The following is a 17808-nucleotide window of genomic DNA, read 5'->3' as shown; positions in this document are numbered from 1 at the left end:
TTCTGCTTTCAAGCTCAGTGCCCAGTCCAATCTGTAACATTGCCTCTTTCAAAAAAAAAAAAAAAGGTAATGAAGACAGTCATAGATATTTCTTTTTAATCTCTACCTTCACTGTAGAGGGCTTGAACTCTTGGAGAAGTATATTTGAAACAAGGATACTTACAAAAAGGTGCTAACTCAGTGGGACTGATGAGATGATGGTTCTCTAGTTCATATATACTTAGTCCTTAGCATGGTGATGTCATGATTCTCTAGTTCACACATAATCAGTGTGCTGTAATGGTGTAATTGTACTAAGGTGTATAAGGGCTAAGAGGACTGAAAATGAGATATTGTATCTTTGACCAGCCTCAAGTTGGCTCTCTTGCCTTTATCACTTCTCCCCTAAGACCAAGGGCTGGAGCTGATCCCAAGGTCCTCCAGAAAGCAAGCCCGAACATTATACTTTGCCACAGAAATTTCTTTTTTATTTTATTTTATATTATTAATATTTTTAAAAATAAGTTTTCTGATTATATTGTGAGCTCCATTAAAATGGGAACTCCTGGGGAGTACTACTGTATTCCCACTTAGCATAGTATCTGGCTTATAGTTAGAGCTAAATAAATATTTGCTGATTGATTAATCTTGCTCAGTAGAAATGAAAGATTCCATTTTGATTGATTGATTTTAAACTTTATCTAATTTTTTAAAATATTGTGTTTTGATCTTTCTTGTCACTAAATTAACCTTCTAGAGTCAGAATCTTTTTCTTTGGTTTGCTCATTTCCCCAACTTTTTTTTCAGCTTTTAAATCTTTGTTAAAGTAAGACTGTTTCCAAGGTGCAGGATACACTGTCCCAAGCTTCAGCAGTTTTGTGCAGCGGTTTTTGAGATCCTTCTAGGGACCTATACTGTGAGCCAGAGAAACTTCTTTTTTTATCAAAGAAATGGAGTGAAGGAAAAAAAAATCAGCCCAGAGGTTCTGCTTGAACACATACCGCCTCATTCCTCACATGTGGTCTACCGCCTTTTTGGGAGCAATATGTTTTCCTGACGGTTCTTTCAACATTCTGCCTGCTTTTCAGCTGTTGCCTCTTATAATTTTCCTGTACACCCTCCAATGTAAAAATCAGGGTATAGTAGGGTTAACAATTCCAAGACTGAATGGGCCCAGCAGATATGGCTCATGGACCCAAACTAACAGAATACGCTGCAACATGGGATACTTACCTATGTAACTCATGACAAACCCTTGGCCTTTTCCAAAGATGAGGCCGGCGGGATCAGAATGGAATTGAATGGTGAGGTCCGGGGTAGAGGAATAGAGCTTCTGAGGTCCACTGTTGCCCAGGTACTGCCCGAGGATATGGGACATGACCTCATCCCCATCGTAGATGGTCAAGATGTCACTGTTACTCAGGTTTAAGCTGGAAGGCAAAAGGAGACGGCATGTGTGTATATGTGTGAATGGAAAATGATATTAAATAAAATTGTAGTCACTTTAGAAATCTAAATACTACACGCAAGGCTGCACACAATGTTGGATCTTGAGGAACTTGCAGATTAGCAGAGGAACTGAGATGTATATATTACTTAGAACACAGATTCTTAAACTGTGGTTTGGGCCCCATAGTGGGTCTTGTAACTGAATGTGGGTGTCATGAAATTATGATTTATTATTGTAAAATCTTATCAGTAAATATTTGATTTGTATACTTATTTTATATACCCACGTATTTAGGGTCTCATAAAAATTTCTTGGGCAAAAAGGGGTTGTGAGTAGAAAAAGTTTAAGAAGCCCTGACCCAAATTAATGATAATAGTTATAATAATAATAGCTAGTAATTTTGTGAATTAATTAACATGTTATCTCATTTGAGCCTCACAATAATGTTGAGAAGTAGGTATTATTATCATCTCCATTTTGCAGATTAGGAAACAGACAAGACTGAGGTAAAATAACTTGTACAGGATCATATAGCAAGGAAGTGTCTGAGACAGCAAACTAGCTTGGGGTCTTTGTTATTCCAATTCCACTGTGCTACTTAGCAAGATATGATAATTTTCCATGAGAGGGATGCACACACTTGAGATTGGATTCAATCTATCAGAAAACATACAAAGTATTTTTTAAGAGATTACTATATCTCCTAGCCTCTGTCCCAGGTGAGAAAATAATTGCTGAAGACACCAGGGAATTGGAAAACTTGGTAGGAATGGGAAATATGAAATAGAAAACATTGAATATGGAATTTAATGTGAACAAAAGAGTAATCTATTTAGGGATTTTATGGAAACTCCACAAATGTAAGATCAAGAAATACACTGTACTGACAATGTCTAAAAATCTTGAAGGTCATAGTGGATCACAAAGTTAAAATTAGAAAGAGCAATGACTTTTAGCTCCTTCATAGGACCTGAGTTCAAATCTCAGTTTTATGACTTTGGTCATCACTTCCTGTTTGGCGCTCATTTTCCTTAGATGGACAAGGAACTCTAAGGAACTCTTTAGAATTCCAATTCTTGGATTTAAAGTCCTAAATGGGAAATGGAAAGAACATCAGTTTGAGTGAAACAGACTGTTCAAGGAGGAGAAAGGGAAAGTAAGCCTGAAATAGAGGCTGGAGCCAGATAATGAATGACTTCAAGTGACAGAGACGAATTAATATTTTATCCTGGAGACAAAAGGGAGCCATTGAAACTTCTTAAGCTGGGGAGCAACATGGTCCCATAGGCTAATTTTGGAAGTGTATTTTGGTGGCTACTGACCTGTCTCAATGAAGTACCACTAATTACCTGCTGACAGCTATCACAGGTGAGGAAAAGTCATTAAAAGATCTTTACTAAAGTCTCTGAATCCCATTTTTTTTGCAATGATAGATGTAGTTTTATGTAGTTCCTTATACCTGTTCTTTAACTTGGCATGAAATCAGGAATCCTAAATTTGAGCCCAGGCTCGATCACTGTCCAACTGTGTAACCCTTTATGTGACTCAGTTTCCTCAACTGCAAAATGGGGATTATAATAAAAATACCTCCTCCCCAGAGTCATTGAGGATCAAAATGTGCTCATACTTATGCAGTTCTAGCATAAATTGCTTGTTTCCTTCCTGCCTGCCATGACTTTTCCATCCAGTCCTAATCAAATCTGCCTTCCAGCATCTTCCCTTTCCCATTTATTTCAGTAAATCAAGTCCACCTGCGTCCCCATCTTCTGAGACATTCCCTGGAAATTATCCGGTGGACATCTCTTGCCAGACATCAGCAATTAAAAAAAAAAAAAACATACTCCTTGGCCAACGCCCTCTGCTTTTACTTCTAGAGATGACACAGGTTAGCTCTGCTTAGCATCAGAGATGCTGTCTGGACACACTGCCCCAAATGAATATAGGTGGGGGAGGGGAAAGACCTGATCTGGGGATGAGAAGACTTCTGGGTTCTTATAGTTTTGCCATCCACCTGCTGTTTGATCTTGAGAAACTAATTTCCTTATTCTGAGACTCAGTTTCCTCATTTTAAAAATGCAGGTGTTGGAGAAGAGCGTCTTTTTTAAAAATAACTTTTTATTGACAGGAAGAGGGTCTTTAAGGTCCATTTTGCATCTGATAGATTTTTTAGGGACCCTCCTCATTCGAGCAATGGATGTTTTCCAGCTCTTTCCTTTCCAAAGCCCCTTCTGATTCTGTGACCTTATATTCTATATTCCAATGTTCCTTCCATCTCTGACAGCACTGTATTCTATGAACCTTTCCAACCCCAACATTCAATGTCTGAAGCTCTCCTAGTGCTGACGATCTATATTCTAAAACTCCTTTTCCCTTTCAATAGTCTCGAATTCGATGATCTAAGAACTTGGTAGTATTGACAAACAGACATATACAGAGTTACTTTCAATTACTTAGATTACACAGCATGTAGTCCTGGGCCCCATAGAATAAAATATATCAATCATTATCAGACTCTCGATTTTCCCCATTTGTATAGCGTCTTTTGTCTTAAACTCTGTACCTTAGGAGACCTGATTACTATCCATCTTCACATATATGAGTAGGGAATCGCTCCAGGAAGAGCAACATGAAAGGAAGAAGGGCTCCTAAGCACATAATGGCGACCTCAATTGCTCACTTAGCTATTTCCCCTATTATAGATTTCCTCTCTTTTTTTCTCCTCTCTGGGTTGCCAAAAGTCTTTTTCTCTGCCAAAGACCCAGTTTGTTTAAATCTTTTCTCAGTTGAAAATTAAGCTCTTGTAAGTTTTTCTTTTCACTTTTTTGGTTATATATTTCATATAAAAGCCTTAATCCACCAGTCAATCACTAAGTGCCAAAGACCATCCTTGCCTCCAAGGATTTGTTGTTGTTGTTGTTGAGCCCTGTTCATTTATGCCCAACTCTTTGTAACCCCGTTTAGGGTTTTCTTGCCATTTCCCTCTCCAGCTCATTTATTGCTTTTATAGATGAGGAAACTGAGGTAAACAGAAATAAGTGACTTGCCCAGGATCACACAGTAAGTAAGTATCTGAGGCTGGATTTGAACTCAGGAAAATGAGTCTTTCAGATTCTAGGTCAGGCACTCTTTCCACTGTACTATCTGGCAGTATCACCTCCATATTATACATGAGGAAAATAGGGTACAGATTTGTTCCAGTATTATATTCAAAGTAGCATGGCTAGCAAATCTTGAACTTACTAATATATGAGTTTGAGTCTCCTAATTCAGTACTTTTTTAGCACCACATTGCCATATATATATGTAGTGTCTGTGTATATTTATATATATATGGTGTCTGTGTATATATGGTGTTTGTGTATATTTATATATATATAGTGTCTGTATATATTTATATATATATATGGTGTTTGTGTATATTTATATATATAGTGTCTGTGTATATTTATATATATATGGTGTCTGTGTATATTTATATATAATATATATATGGTGTTTGTGTATATTTATATATATAGTGTCTGTGTATATTTATATATATATATGGTGTCTGTATATATATATATATGGTGTCTGTATATATATATATATAGTGTTTGTGTATATTTATATATATATATGGTGTCTGTGTATATATATATATATATATATATGGTGTCTGTGTATATTTATATATATATATATGGTGTTTGTGTATATTTATATATATATAGTGTCTGTATATATTTATATATATATATGGTGTCTGTGTATGTTTATATATATATGGTGTCTGTGTATATTTATATATATGTGGTGTCTGTGTATATTTATATATATGGTGTCTGTGTATATTTATATATATACATATATATGTATATATATAGTCTTTGGTCATTCTTGTGATATTTATCTTTCTGTGCTTCTGTTGTGATCTCTATCTAGACACAGATATATATCACACAAGAATGGCCAAAGACCAAATCCACAGACAGACAGAAATCGGAACCTATTAAATGTGTTTATTCTTTGAGTTTGTTCCTGGTTTCAGCCAGCCCTGCTTTTTCACTTGCTTAGGGAACTCCATGAGGACAGTCTTTCATCAACTAAAGCACATCTACAACTTTTCACAATTTCCTACAATCATCTACAATGATTTACCCAGTTACAAAGGAAATACAAAACTCTATAAATGGTGCTCTTGATATATAACAACTGGGATTTAAACCCAGTCCTCTGCTTCCTAATCTAGAGTTCTTTCTCCTGTATCATGTACCCTGAGGAGGTTAGGAATCAATGTAAAGTTAGGATCATAATACCGTGGGGAAAAACCTAGTACTTTGGAATAGGGACAGTCTTGGTGCTGCCATCTAGACCCTACGTGACATCTCTTTGCTTCAACTTTCTTTCCTGAGATGAGAGTGACGGGATGACTTCTACCACTCATTTCAGCTTTAAATCTCTGATTCTAAGTTGGAAGCCCGGCAGAACAAGCCCAACACTTAAGGGCCAGTGGACTTTCCATTGCCCCAGACTGCCTTGAAATAATCCCGAAAGGGGAAGACTCAGGGAGCACATTTTTGAAAAGACTCGCCAGAAGATCTTACGTTTCTCTCTTGGTTTTTAAATAGTTTTCAAAAATCAGGACAAAGTGTGAGAATTGGGTTGGATGAAAGGAAGTTATGAAATTTAAAATCCAAATTACACAGGGACAGCCTCACCTCTCCTTACCCTTCCACTTGCCACCCCAATCATGCCCTCCAAGTTCCAGGAGCCCATTTCTCTTGTCTGGGCCAAAGCCAATAAGTCAGTCAGTCAACGAGTATTTATCAAGCCTTGGCTATGTATCTAGCACTGTGGTAAGCACAGAAATCCAAGCTCACTGCATCTCTAGAGATGGTCTTTCTGTCAGCAGAGGGCACTGTTCTCCCAGTTATTTTAGACTCTGTTTCTATGTTCCATTTCTACATGTCAATCCTCAAACATTTCCCTGATTCAGAAGGGGGAAAGTCAGTATTATTTCCCCTTCATCTTGTCCCTCTCTCACTCCACTAGCCAGTGAAAGTGAAAGGTTTGGGGAGCTCCAAAGAGAATTAGGATCATAGATTGGGGCTGGAAGGGACCTCAGAGACCATCTGGTTCAACCTCCCCAGATTTACAGATGAGGAAACTGAGATCCAGAAAAATGGAGTATCGTTGCAAAGGTAATAATCACCAGACCTACTGGGACTTGAATTCAGGTCTTCTGATTCCTGAAGCAGAACTTTTCCTGCCTTCTATAGAACTGGTTTAACAATCCCTTTCTGGGATTTAGCTGCAAAGAGATACATCTGGAAAGATTAGAAATGACCTAGTCTAGGGGTGCCTGCCCTACCTTTGGTGGATTTTTGGTGTCTGGTGAAGCTCGGGAACTCCTTCGAACAAAAAGATCTCTTCTTGTGAGACAATTGGGGTAAAGTGACTTGCCCAGAGTCATACATCCAGTAAGTGTTAAGTGTTGGAAACCAGATTTTAAATTGGGTCCTCTGATTGTAGGGTGGGCGCTCAATCCACTGCACTTTCTAGTTGCTTCTTACAATAAGTTCTTAAATGTATAAAATCAAATATGAAATAAATTATGTTGAAACAAAAACAAAAACGATGGTTTCCTCTTCTCCCCCATGAAATCTCAGACCCCCTAGAATCTAGCCAAGTACCCTAGGCTAAAGATTCTTTTCATTTTAAAGATGAAGAGACTAAGGTCAAGCAAAATGCTCAGTTTCACGTGGAAAGTTTGTACCTCGATTTCCTGATTTTTCAATATTGAAAGAAATTAATTCAAGTTATTCAAAGGAAGGTCAAAGTGTAAATGCTTTGGAACCATGATGAGAACAGGACTCATTGGAAAAGACCCTCATGTTGCTAGAGATTGATGGCAAGAGGAGAAGGAGAGATGGAGAGAGAGTGTCATGGAAATAATAAGCATGAGCGTGGACAGACTTTGAGGGATGGGGAAGGGATAGAAAGGTACTGTGGCCCATGGGGCCACCAAAAAAGGCGGACATGACTGAATGATTAAAGAATAAATCTTGATTCTTAGATCAATTCTTTCTCTGATTCAGCATCAGTCACCTTCCCTAATAAAGATCACTGCTCAGATGATTTCACTTCAAACCTGTTACCTTATGTCAGCATAGATTAAAATGTAAATAATCAAGCATTACAGGATAATCACATGTAATAATAATTAGTATGCACGTAGCACTTCAAGGTTTACAAAGTGCTTTTAATCCCATTTTCAGAAGAGAGAACCGAGGTTAAGATCTGCTGAGGTGAAACGGCTTGCTCTGGGTCACCGAGCTATTAAGTGTCTGAGCAAGGATTGGTGATTAGGTCTTCCCGATTTTAGTTCTCGAGCTGGATGTTCAATCAGGAAGACCTGAAGCTCAATCCCAGCTCAGATACAGACTAGCTGGGTGACCCTGGGCCAGTCAATTTAACATCTGAGTCAGAGTTTCATTATTGAAAAGATGGAGATAATAAGATCATCCGTCTATTGGGGCCATTGTGAGAATGAAATGAAATTATGCATACGAAGAGCACTGTAAAACCTTTCCATGTTAGACAAGTGCATACTGGTAGAAAATACTCTTTGCCCATTTTCTGTTCTAGGGCCCCTTCTAGCTCTTACATTCTCTGTTTTAAGGCCCCTCCCAGCCCTGATATCCTGTTCTAAGGTCCTTCCCAGCTCTGTCATCCCTTGTTCTAAGCCCCCTCCTAGCTCTGACATCTCCTGTTCTAAAGCTTCTTCCAGCCCTGACATCCTGTTCTAAGGCTCTTCACAGCTCTGACATCCCCAGTTCTAAAGCCCCTCTCAGCCCTGACATAGCCAGTTCTAAGACCCCTTCCAGCCCTGACATCCCCTGTTCTAAAGCCCCTTTCAGCCCTGATATCCCCTGTTCCAAGCTCCCTCACAGCTCTGACACCCCCAGGCCCCTCCCAGCTCTGACATCCCCTGTTCTAAAACCTCTCTCAGCTCTGACTTTTCAGTTCCAAAGGTTATCCCAGTTCTTTTATTCTTTGTTTCCCTGGTGCTTAAGAAAAGACATCTCTTGGTTTCCTGAAATCTCCCTTCAGCCCTCCAGTTCACTGCACACTCCCACAGACCCCCCCCCTCCCCACCCTTCTTTGCTGGATTTCTTCCTTGCCTGGTTTGCAATCTGGAATTGGGTTTCTACCTCCTCTGCTTCTCTCTCCTTCTGCAGATTTCTCACTTATCACCAAGGTGAAAACTGAATCTGAGATTGACGTCAGGCCTAGAAATCCCTCTTCTTTGGGTCTATTTGACCCTGAATAGGAACATTCTGCTGTGATGTGCTGCAGGACAGCTACGAGCATTTTCATCTGCATGAAAAATCCCTGGCATGAATTGTATCAGCTGCCAGGCAGTGGGCAGAGCTTTGCGCACACACCCAGCCGGGCACAGGGAACACTTAGGTTAGTGCTCATCCTCCTGTCCTCCTGTGTACTGATGAGGACTTTGTTTCACCAGGAGCCTGTCAGCCCTAGTTACTGGAGGGAGGAACACGGTGGCAGAGCTATAGTAAGGAAACCTGGTTCAGGAAATAGCACTATTCCTTGCATTTCTAGTGCTGTGAACTGATCATTTGGAAGGAAAAAAAAAACTGGTTGTAATCCAAAACCCCTGTTATAATAGGGCTTGTTCTGGAGGAAGCATAGGATACGAGATCTGGAAGGCACCTTAGAACAGGGCCTTAGAACAGGGGATGTCAGAACTAGGAGGGACCTTAGAACAGGGGATATCAGGGCTGGGAGGGGCCTTAGAACAGGGGATGTCAAGGCTGAGAAGGACATTAGAACAGAGTATATCAGGGCTGGGAGGGGCCTTAGAACAGGGGATGTCAAGGCTGAGAAGGACCTTAGAACAGAGTATATCAGGGCTGGGAGGGACCTTAGAACAGGGGATGTCAAGGCTGGGAGGGACCTTAGAACAAGGTATATTGGAACTGGGAGGAGTCTTAGAAGAGGGGATGTCATGATGGGAGGGATCTTAGAATAGAGGTTGTCAGGGTGGGAGGGCCCTTAGTACAGGGAATGTTAGAACTGAGAAGGGACTTAGAACAGAAAATATCAGAAGTTGGAAAGGACCTTAGAACAGGGAATGTCAGAACCAGGAGGGACTTTGTCAATTATGATTGATAATCTAGTCCCACCTGCTCCCCTTCAGGGGGATAAAATTGAAGTACAAACTGTTCCCATATGGGATGACTGTCACATCTAGGGCCACAATCCAGTTCTCTTTCCAGATCACCAGCTACATTTCCTCACCTTATCCCTCCCCAGATATACCCTCATTCTTTCTATGCCCCTTGAAATTCTTGGAGTAGACTGAGCATCGTTCACATTTATGAAGAGCTTTAAGATCAAAGTTTACCTTCACTAACTCATTTATTGTTTGTAACAACCTTCCTGTATTGGTGCTAGTGGTATCTCCATTTTCCAAATGAGAACATTGAAGTTCTTGGTGATGGACTGTTTGCTCAGGTTCAACTGTCTTGAGCTAGAAAGAGTCAGAGGGGTGATCCACCTTCACAAAAGTCATAAAGACCAGAATCATTTAATTCTAAATTTAGCCTATTCCCTTTGTAAATCAGGGTAATCAAAGGATGCAACTCTTGTTTTTTTATTTTTTTTGGAGGGGAAGGGTTGGGTGGAGATTGTTTGATTTGCTAAAGTGTGGAAGGAGACATCACCCTTTTGCTTCCTTCTTGGCTCAGCCCAATAGCCATAGAAACATCTGTTTTCTGTCATTCTGTATCCCTGACACCATATCCAGAAGTCTGATGGATTCCTATTTTTGTAGCTTCCAATTTTGTTTTTCAGATATCCAAGGGAGAAAAAAAAAAAACAATTCAATATATGCTCCCTGATTTTATCTTCTGTGCTCTTCCTAGCCTTGCAGATCTGCATAGTATAATCAGAGTAACACACACACACACACACACACACACACACACACACACACACATCCCTTTAAAAAGCCCCATGGCTCTCAGCAAGAGTTGACAACCTGTCATTCCCCTGGGAAAGGCCAAACTGCATTAAAAGGCACTTCCTGGCTGACTGTACAACACCATGACATCAGGGGCTATTTAATGGAGCTGTAGCTTTCTAATACTTTCTAATACATCCAACTGCAGAGGTGTCTGAACACCCCGTGCCTGGAGCCTGTTTGTGAGCACAGTGTCCCAGCTTTAGGATGGGCTCCCACACTCTCCCACGGCTACTCTTGGAGACAACCAGATTCAGGATGTGTGCTGTGTTTCTGAAGGACAAAGGATGAGTAAAGGTTGGGGGTGGCGGCGGCAACAGCAGGGTAAGGAGGGAGAAAGGAGGAATAGGATTCCCACCTAGAACTGAGCTCATATCAGGAAGGAGGATTTGGAGATTTTATCTAGTGAAGACCCCAAAATAACTAACTAGAAAGTTAGAAAAAAATTAATTTTGTTGGTTATTTGGAAGTAAGCAGAATCACAGAAAGTCAGAGCTATGAGTGACCTTATAACATAGAATGTCAGAGTTGGAGGTGACCTTCTGGTAGAAAATGTCAGAGCTTGGAAGAGTCTTAGAACAAGAGAGTGTCAGATCTTAAAGGGTCTTGTAACATAGAATAATAGAAGCAGAAGAGACCCCTGAATGTAGAATTGTAGAGCTGGAAGAGCCTTTGATGATGAAATATTAGACATGAAAGAGATTTTATAAGTTGTCTCTTCCAACCCCTTTAGATTACAGAAGAAAAAAAAATGAGTCTCAGAGGAAAATTGACTGGTCCCCTGCAGCACAATAAATCAATGTCAGATATTATATTTGATCAGATCCATTAAAAAAAGCCTTCCCCCAAATCCATGACAATGATTTCCTATCATTCTTTCTTTAAGACTTGTTTCATATTGAGTGGCTGCCCCCAAAATTGGAGAAGGGCTGAATAAGTTATGGTTTATGGATATAATGGAGTATTATTATTCTATAAGAAATAACAAACAGGTAGATTTCAAAAAACCCTGAGAAGACTTACATGAACTGATGCTGAGTGAAGTGAGCAGAACCAGGAGAACATCGTGTACAGTAATAGCAAGACTATGTGATGATCAACCATGACAGACTCAGCTCTTCTTACTAATTCGGTGACCCCAATTTCCACTGGGGATGGATGGATGGAAATGGGATGGAAAATGTCATCCACATCCAGAGAGAGAACTATGGGGACTGAATGTGAATCAAGGCATAGTATTTTCATCTTTTTTTTTGTTTGCTTTTTCTTTCTCGTGTTTTTTTCCCTTTTGGTCTGATTTTTCTTGCATATGGCAAATAGAAATAGGTCTTAAAGTATTGTACATGTATGGTCTATATCAGATTGCTCGCTGTCTTGGGGAGAGGGGGAGGTAAAGGAGGGAGAAGGGAAAATTTGGGTGACAAAATCATAAAATTGAGTGTTAAAACTCGCTTTGTATTTGGAAAAAAAATAAACTACAACCAAGAAGGAAGAAAAAGACTTGGTTCATGCAAGAGACTGTTTCTTGGTCCCCCTAGCTGCCAATGTTTCCCCTTCCATATGATCTTCCAACCACTCTGGTTATATCTTGCATATACCTCATTATCTATATCTTCTCTTCCCAATTAGAAAGTTAGCTCCATGAGGACAGGTCAGTTTTTGCCTTTCTCTAGTCCCCAATGCCTGATACTTAGTGAGCCCTTAATCAATAGATATTGTCCTTCTGGGATGAGTTTTAAAATATTTGTAACCACAGACCCCCTTGAGGCCTGTAACCTCCTCTTGGAAAAATGATTTAAGAAACAAAACAAAACATAATTGGAGGAAATGCTGGATTTCGGTTGGAGACTAATGAAAATAAAGATATCTTTTTTTTCCTCAAATTTCAAGCACCCCTTCAAATCTTCCCATGGACCCCATTTTAGCAGAATTCCACTCAGCCGGTTTGTAGATGTAACTAGCACCATGGACAGCTGGATGAACCAGCTTCTGGCACAGTCAGAAATCCTAAGGGAAGGGGCTCTGTTGCTCTGCCATGGCCTGCCTTTTATGTCTCCTTACCTGGCAGCGGCCTGCCCTTTATGGACCTGAGCTCCGTTTCTACTAGGGTAATAAAACCATTTTAATAACAAACAACAGGACTAGTGTAATTGCTATCTGTGGAAGCTCTTTCTCCAGAGGCTGTTATTTCTGATCTGTGCTGAGTTAACGCCAGGCTCTAAAAATTAAGTGCCTTGTCCAAAGACACTTTGGGTCTTTATGTACTTATATGGCAACCATCATGGCAGCTCAGAGGCCTTTCTCTGGAGCACTGCCATGGCTGGAGCCAAATAGAGGGGAGGCAAGAGCTGTTGACTGAGGCTTTCCAGACTTTTGAGAGGTCAGATAGCTCCTAGGCTGCCAGAGCTGGGAGGACCTTAGAACAGGGAATATTAGAGATAGAAGGGGGGAAATGCTTAGATCGGGAAATGTCAGAGCTGGAAGAGGGCCTAGAACAGGGAATGTCAGAGGTGAGAGGGACTTTAGAACAGAGAATGCCAAAGTTGGGAGGGCCTTAGAATATAAGGGTTATCAGGACCGGGAGGGGTCTGAGAATAAGGAATATAAAGTTAAATCTGAAAAGAACCTTAGAACGGAGGAGGACTTTCCCATCAGAAAGAACCTTAGAGATCTTCTAATCCAATCCCTCATTTTCATAGGATTATGCCTTCAGATAGTTAATGCCAGAAGAGTGTGTAGTCTAATCTTTCATTTTACAGATAAAGAAACTGAGGTAATGATTTGACCAGGGTCACCTAGCTAATAAATCTGAAACAATCTTCCTAACCACTACTCCATACTGCCATTTTAGTTTTAAGAGAAGGAAAGTGACTTGCACAACTATTAATGGGAGACTTGGTTCTAAAATCCTCAGATCATAGCATCCTGGTTTGTAAAACTTTTGAAGCTTGTAAAACCTATTCTATTCCCTTTGTTCCCTTATTATTAAACCAAAGTGGAGTAGGAAAGTGATTGAATACTCAAGGCTGTCTGTCCACAGAGAATGAGTAGGAGAACTGGGATTGGAATCTAGGCCTTTGATTCCCATTGACCCTGAAGCATGCTGGGGTCAACCACTATAATTCAAAGGATCATCAGGAGCTGGTTGTTAGGTTCAACACAATTCCAGAAAGGGAGGTAAACCCCACAAAAGTAACAGCTGCTCATGGTCTGACATTGGGAAGTGTTTTTTCTTGTACTTTTTTGGGAAGATACTTGGTGGAGAATACCAAAAGGTCCTTGAAGATGGGAAAAAGTTTCTTTGCCTTAAGCAGGATGATGGAAGTATTTTCTTTACGAGTAACTAATGAGTCATCCATCTTTCTGCTCTTTCTTCTATGCTTTTTGTTACCAGGAGAAAAAAAAAAAGAAAGAAAAATTCTATAGGATTGAAAAAGGTTAGTATTTATCTAGATTTCTAGGCCACAAATCACATGATTTAGCAGCTATGTAACTAGGGCAGGGCAATCAGGCCTTTGCCCCAGGGCACTGGAATTTAGAACAAACATTTTAAAACTCTTCCCTCTTTTGAGGGAACTGAGCACAGCATCTACTTAGTGCGAATAATTAGTTAAAACCAGAAGCTAGCAGTTCAGTACGTTGTTAATAGCATCCATCTGTGAGGCACTATAGCAACTAATTCACCCTTCTGCTCCACTGCATTTGTCTTAATTACCTCTTGTATTATTAAGTGTTGAATTACAAAGTTGCTTTGAGGACTTCTTGCTGTTTGCCCCAGGCACCAAAATTGCTAGTTAGGGCTCTGTAAGAGAGACACACAGTTTTTTTTTTTTGTTTTGTTTTTTTTTTTTCTCCCCAAGAAAGGCTTAATGGATTTCATCTTCTGTTTTGACCCTCCCTCAATTTACTGAAGATTTTTTTTTTGGGGGGGCACTTGATTTTATCTGCGTTTTGCCCCGAAAACCTTCTAAACTGTTAGTTGTGTGAAGTCAAAGATTATATTTTATATGATCTATATTTTAGTACCTAGCTCAGTGCTCCCTAAACAGTAATGATAATAACAGCCGGCGTTTAGACACAGAATATATAGGACTTCAATATATGGTAGGAGCTACCCTATGGAGCAGGCCTGGGAAAACTTCGGCCCCTCCCTCTGGGCAACATGTACTCTGGCTTCTCACTAAAAGAAATGCACCATAGTTTCTCTTGGGTGGTTATTGCTTGGGATATCCCATTAACCGAATCCTTACAATAGTCCTGGGAGGATGGTACTGCCATATTTGTTTTACATAGGAGTAAAACCAAGGCTTAGAGAGAGCTAGCAAATGACAAAACTGGGTCTAAAGTGTGGGTCACCCAGCCACTAAATAGCAATGAAGAATTCAAACCCAGAACTCTCCTGACTAAGGAAATTGGACTCTGGGATACATTACATTTAGAGTTGGAAGGGATTTCGGAGGCAATGTAGTCCAACCCCCCCATTTTGCAGATGAGGAAACAGGCAGAGAGAGGTTAAATAACCTACCCATGAATGCACAGAGATCAGGTAAGAAGGGCAAGATTCAAACTCGGGTTCTCTGACAACTGAATGGGACTGATTGGATGAAGTGTTTCTCAGTATTGAGTAACACGGTCCCTGTTTCCAGAACTGAGACCTTGGAAAGGTCATTTACTCTCTGGAGGAATGAACTTTGAACCTGAGATACAGGAATTCCCAGGAAGTGACATGTCCTGTAGGAGGCAGCCAGCATTAGTGATCATTGGTCAAGGATGGTTCCATCCTTTTAGTCTATACAATGAGAAGGCTCAAGTCCTTTGCCTTTTAAACCCTAGACAAGTCAGAAGCAGGTCAGGTTCCACACATGTCAGGAGTTGGGATGATTCCCAGGTGAGTATTTGGGCCTCTTCCTGCAGGGATTAAATGTTTTCTCTTTGTATCTGATGATGTCTCGGATTAGTTACTTGGGTTGGGAAAGGGGTCTTGCACCTGACCCATCCCACACACAACCAATTGTCAACTCTTCTCACTAGGAACCTGAAAACTGAAATCTGGAATCTGAAAAGTGAAATCTGGAACCTGAAAAGTGAGATCTGGAACTTGAAAAGTGCTCTTTCTAATCTCCCAAAGAAAGTATTTGGTAAGCATTTGTTGGGCTATATTGTGTTAGCAATTTCTTTTCAGAAATCCCCAGCAAGCATTTCTGCCTGAATGTGCGGTAGATTTCTTTCATGTGGCCTTCCTGAGATAGCTGATCCAGTCCGCGAAGGCCCAAACCTCCCACTAGGCACGGAGAGAGACTCTTGGCTGGCATGGTGGTGGTGCAGTGGTAGTAGTGATGGGGGCGGCAGCAGTGATGGCCGTGTTCCCTCAGCCTCCCTTCATTTCTTAGATCCACTAGGCTGGCTAGAAAGTGACTCCAGGATCCTTTTCCTATCACTGATGTGAATAACTAACAATAGAAAGCACTTAGGCAATGCTGAGCGGCCTGGAGGATAGAATTATATTTTTATTATCAAGCCAGAATTGGTTTACTAAATCTGTCAGTGAAGGCTAGGAAAAATAAATTAAATGCAGCAGGGCTTAGGCCTCCCAGACCAAGTGTGAGGCTTTTTTCCTGCTTGTTGGAAGAAAGAGGGGCTTGACTTGGACGGCCCACTGGCTAGCAGGGGCCAGCGAGCCTCTTAGATTGTCAGTCTCCTCTCCCCATCTCCTCCAGGAGCCCTGACTCAATGGTCTGCATTGTCTAAGCAGGAGATTTTGGCTCTGAGCACTTTCCTGAGCAGAGCTGTGGGCTGTGAATGCTCCTCCGCCCTGAGCTGCAGGGGCTCCCTTCCCTTCTGCTGCTTCAGCAGCTTTGAAATCCCACTTCTTCCTTAGGAAGCTTTCTAAATAGATCAAGATTGTGATGGCAGAGGACCTGGAATAGGAGAAAGAGCTTTAGTGTGGAGCTAAAGGACTTGGCTATAAAGCTTAGCCCTGTTATTTCTTATATGTGTGATGATGGACAATTCATTTGTTCCCACTATGCCTCAGTTTCCTTTGTCTAAAATAGAAGAATTGGGCTAGATGATGGCTAAGTTCTTCTTGGGGGGAGATCGTGAGTTTGAGGATGTAAAGAGCCATGGTGGGATTGGGGTCCCAGGAAGGGACACTGCCTGTCATGCCTCCTTTGTGTACCTCTTTACTTATATTGGATTGTGTTAGAGTGAAGAGTCTTAGAGGGTACTTGGTTGTGGGAAGCCTTACATACAGGTGCAACATAGCCCAGATTTTGTCAGAGTGGGAACACCCTATGCCATGGCTTGCAACCCATCTGTATATCTACTTCAGTCTTCTAGAGCATTGCCGCCTCACAAGATTGGGAGTTTTGGACTCCTAAAAGGCCATTGGAATGGAAATCCTTTATCAAGACAAATGGGGTCATCCCTGAGCAGCAAGGAGGTCTGCTGAAAACATCCATGCTCATTAGAGTTGGAAGGGACCTGGAGATCACCCGGGCAATCAAGCAACAGACATCTATTAAGCACTCACTATATACCACAATACTAGATCTGGAAGGGACGGACTTTAGGGGCCATCTTGTCCAACCTTCTCATTTTATAGATGAGGAAACTGAGAGTCAGGATAAAAGTGATATGTCCAAGGTCATAAAGATAGTGAGATTCACAAGCAAGATCTGAATCACTTCCTCTGACTCTGTAGTCCTTCCACCGTAGCTTGCCTGCTGCTTCCGGTAGTTTGCCACTTAGAGAGATCAAATCATTTGTACATAGTCACGTGGCAGAGGCTGGATTTGAACCCATTCCTTCCTATTGGCAAGTCCAGAAATCTATCCACTTTCCACACTGCCTTTCTCTTGCTTCTGTCTCCAGAGGCAGGGTTACAAAGCACATGGAAAGTTTGCTGTTGGTCTGAGGGAGGGAGTTTAGTCTTTCCATTCTTCTAATTGAGAGACACAGAGAGACTCATCTTCTAATATGAATTACAGAACAGGTGCATACCTGCATCGGCAAATAGACTTGTCTTGCTCTGGGAGTTCTCTGTACCAATGAAATCATAGATCTACCTCTCTTGCTACTATATAGATGTATCTATAGAGTTCTATCTACCTACAAGTTTTTCTTTGTTTCTGCCTCTGTCTCTATCTCTCTCTCCTCCTTCCCTCTCTCTCTCTTAGACTCTCTCTTTCTCTCTCCTCTCTCTTTTCTTTCTCTATGTAAAGCTATACATATATGTATAAACACACATATCCTTTTTCACCCTATACAGTAGGTATATATGTATAAATGCACAGATTCTCTCTCTTTCCCCCTCCTTTCCTAGAAATATACTTGTTAAATCTATATT

The 17808-nt window shown here is 40.8% G+C and overlaps 1 protein-coding gene across 3 annotated transcripts in view; it reads right to left on the bottom strand.

Annotated features, from left to right (window-relative positions):
* The window catches only part of SEZ6L (seizure related 6 homolog like), a 259733-nt gene that overhangs the window by 43052 nt on the left and 198873 nt on the right, over positions 1-17808 (bottom strand). For all 3 annotated transcript variants that reach the window (XM_051973023.1, XM_051973022.1, XM_051973025.1), the window contains exon 10: positions 1213-1409. In XM_051973023.1, coding sequence (XP_051828983.1) covers positions 1213-1409 — 197 coding nt within the window. The remainder of the gene's footprint in view (positions 1-1212; positions 1410-17808) is intronic.

This window comes from Antechinus flavipes, chromosome 1 (assembly GCF_016432865.1).
Source record: "Antechinus flavipes isolate AdamAnt ecotype Samford, QLD, Australia chromosome 1, AdamAnt_v2, whole genome shotgun sequence".
NCBI classification, from domain to species: Eukaryota; Metazoa; Chordata; class Mammalia; order Dasyuromorphia; family Dasyuridae; genus Antechinus; species Antechinus flavipes.
The sequence above is the reverse complement of the archived record's forward strand: the minus strand, read 5'-3'. Positions and strand labels throughout refer to the sequence as shown.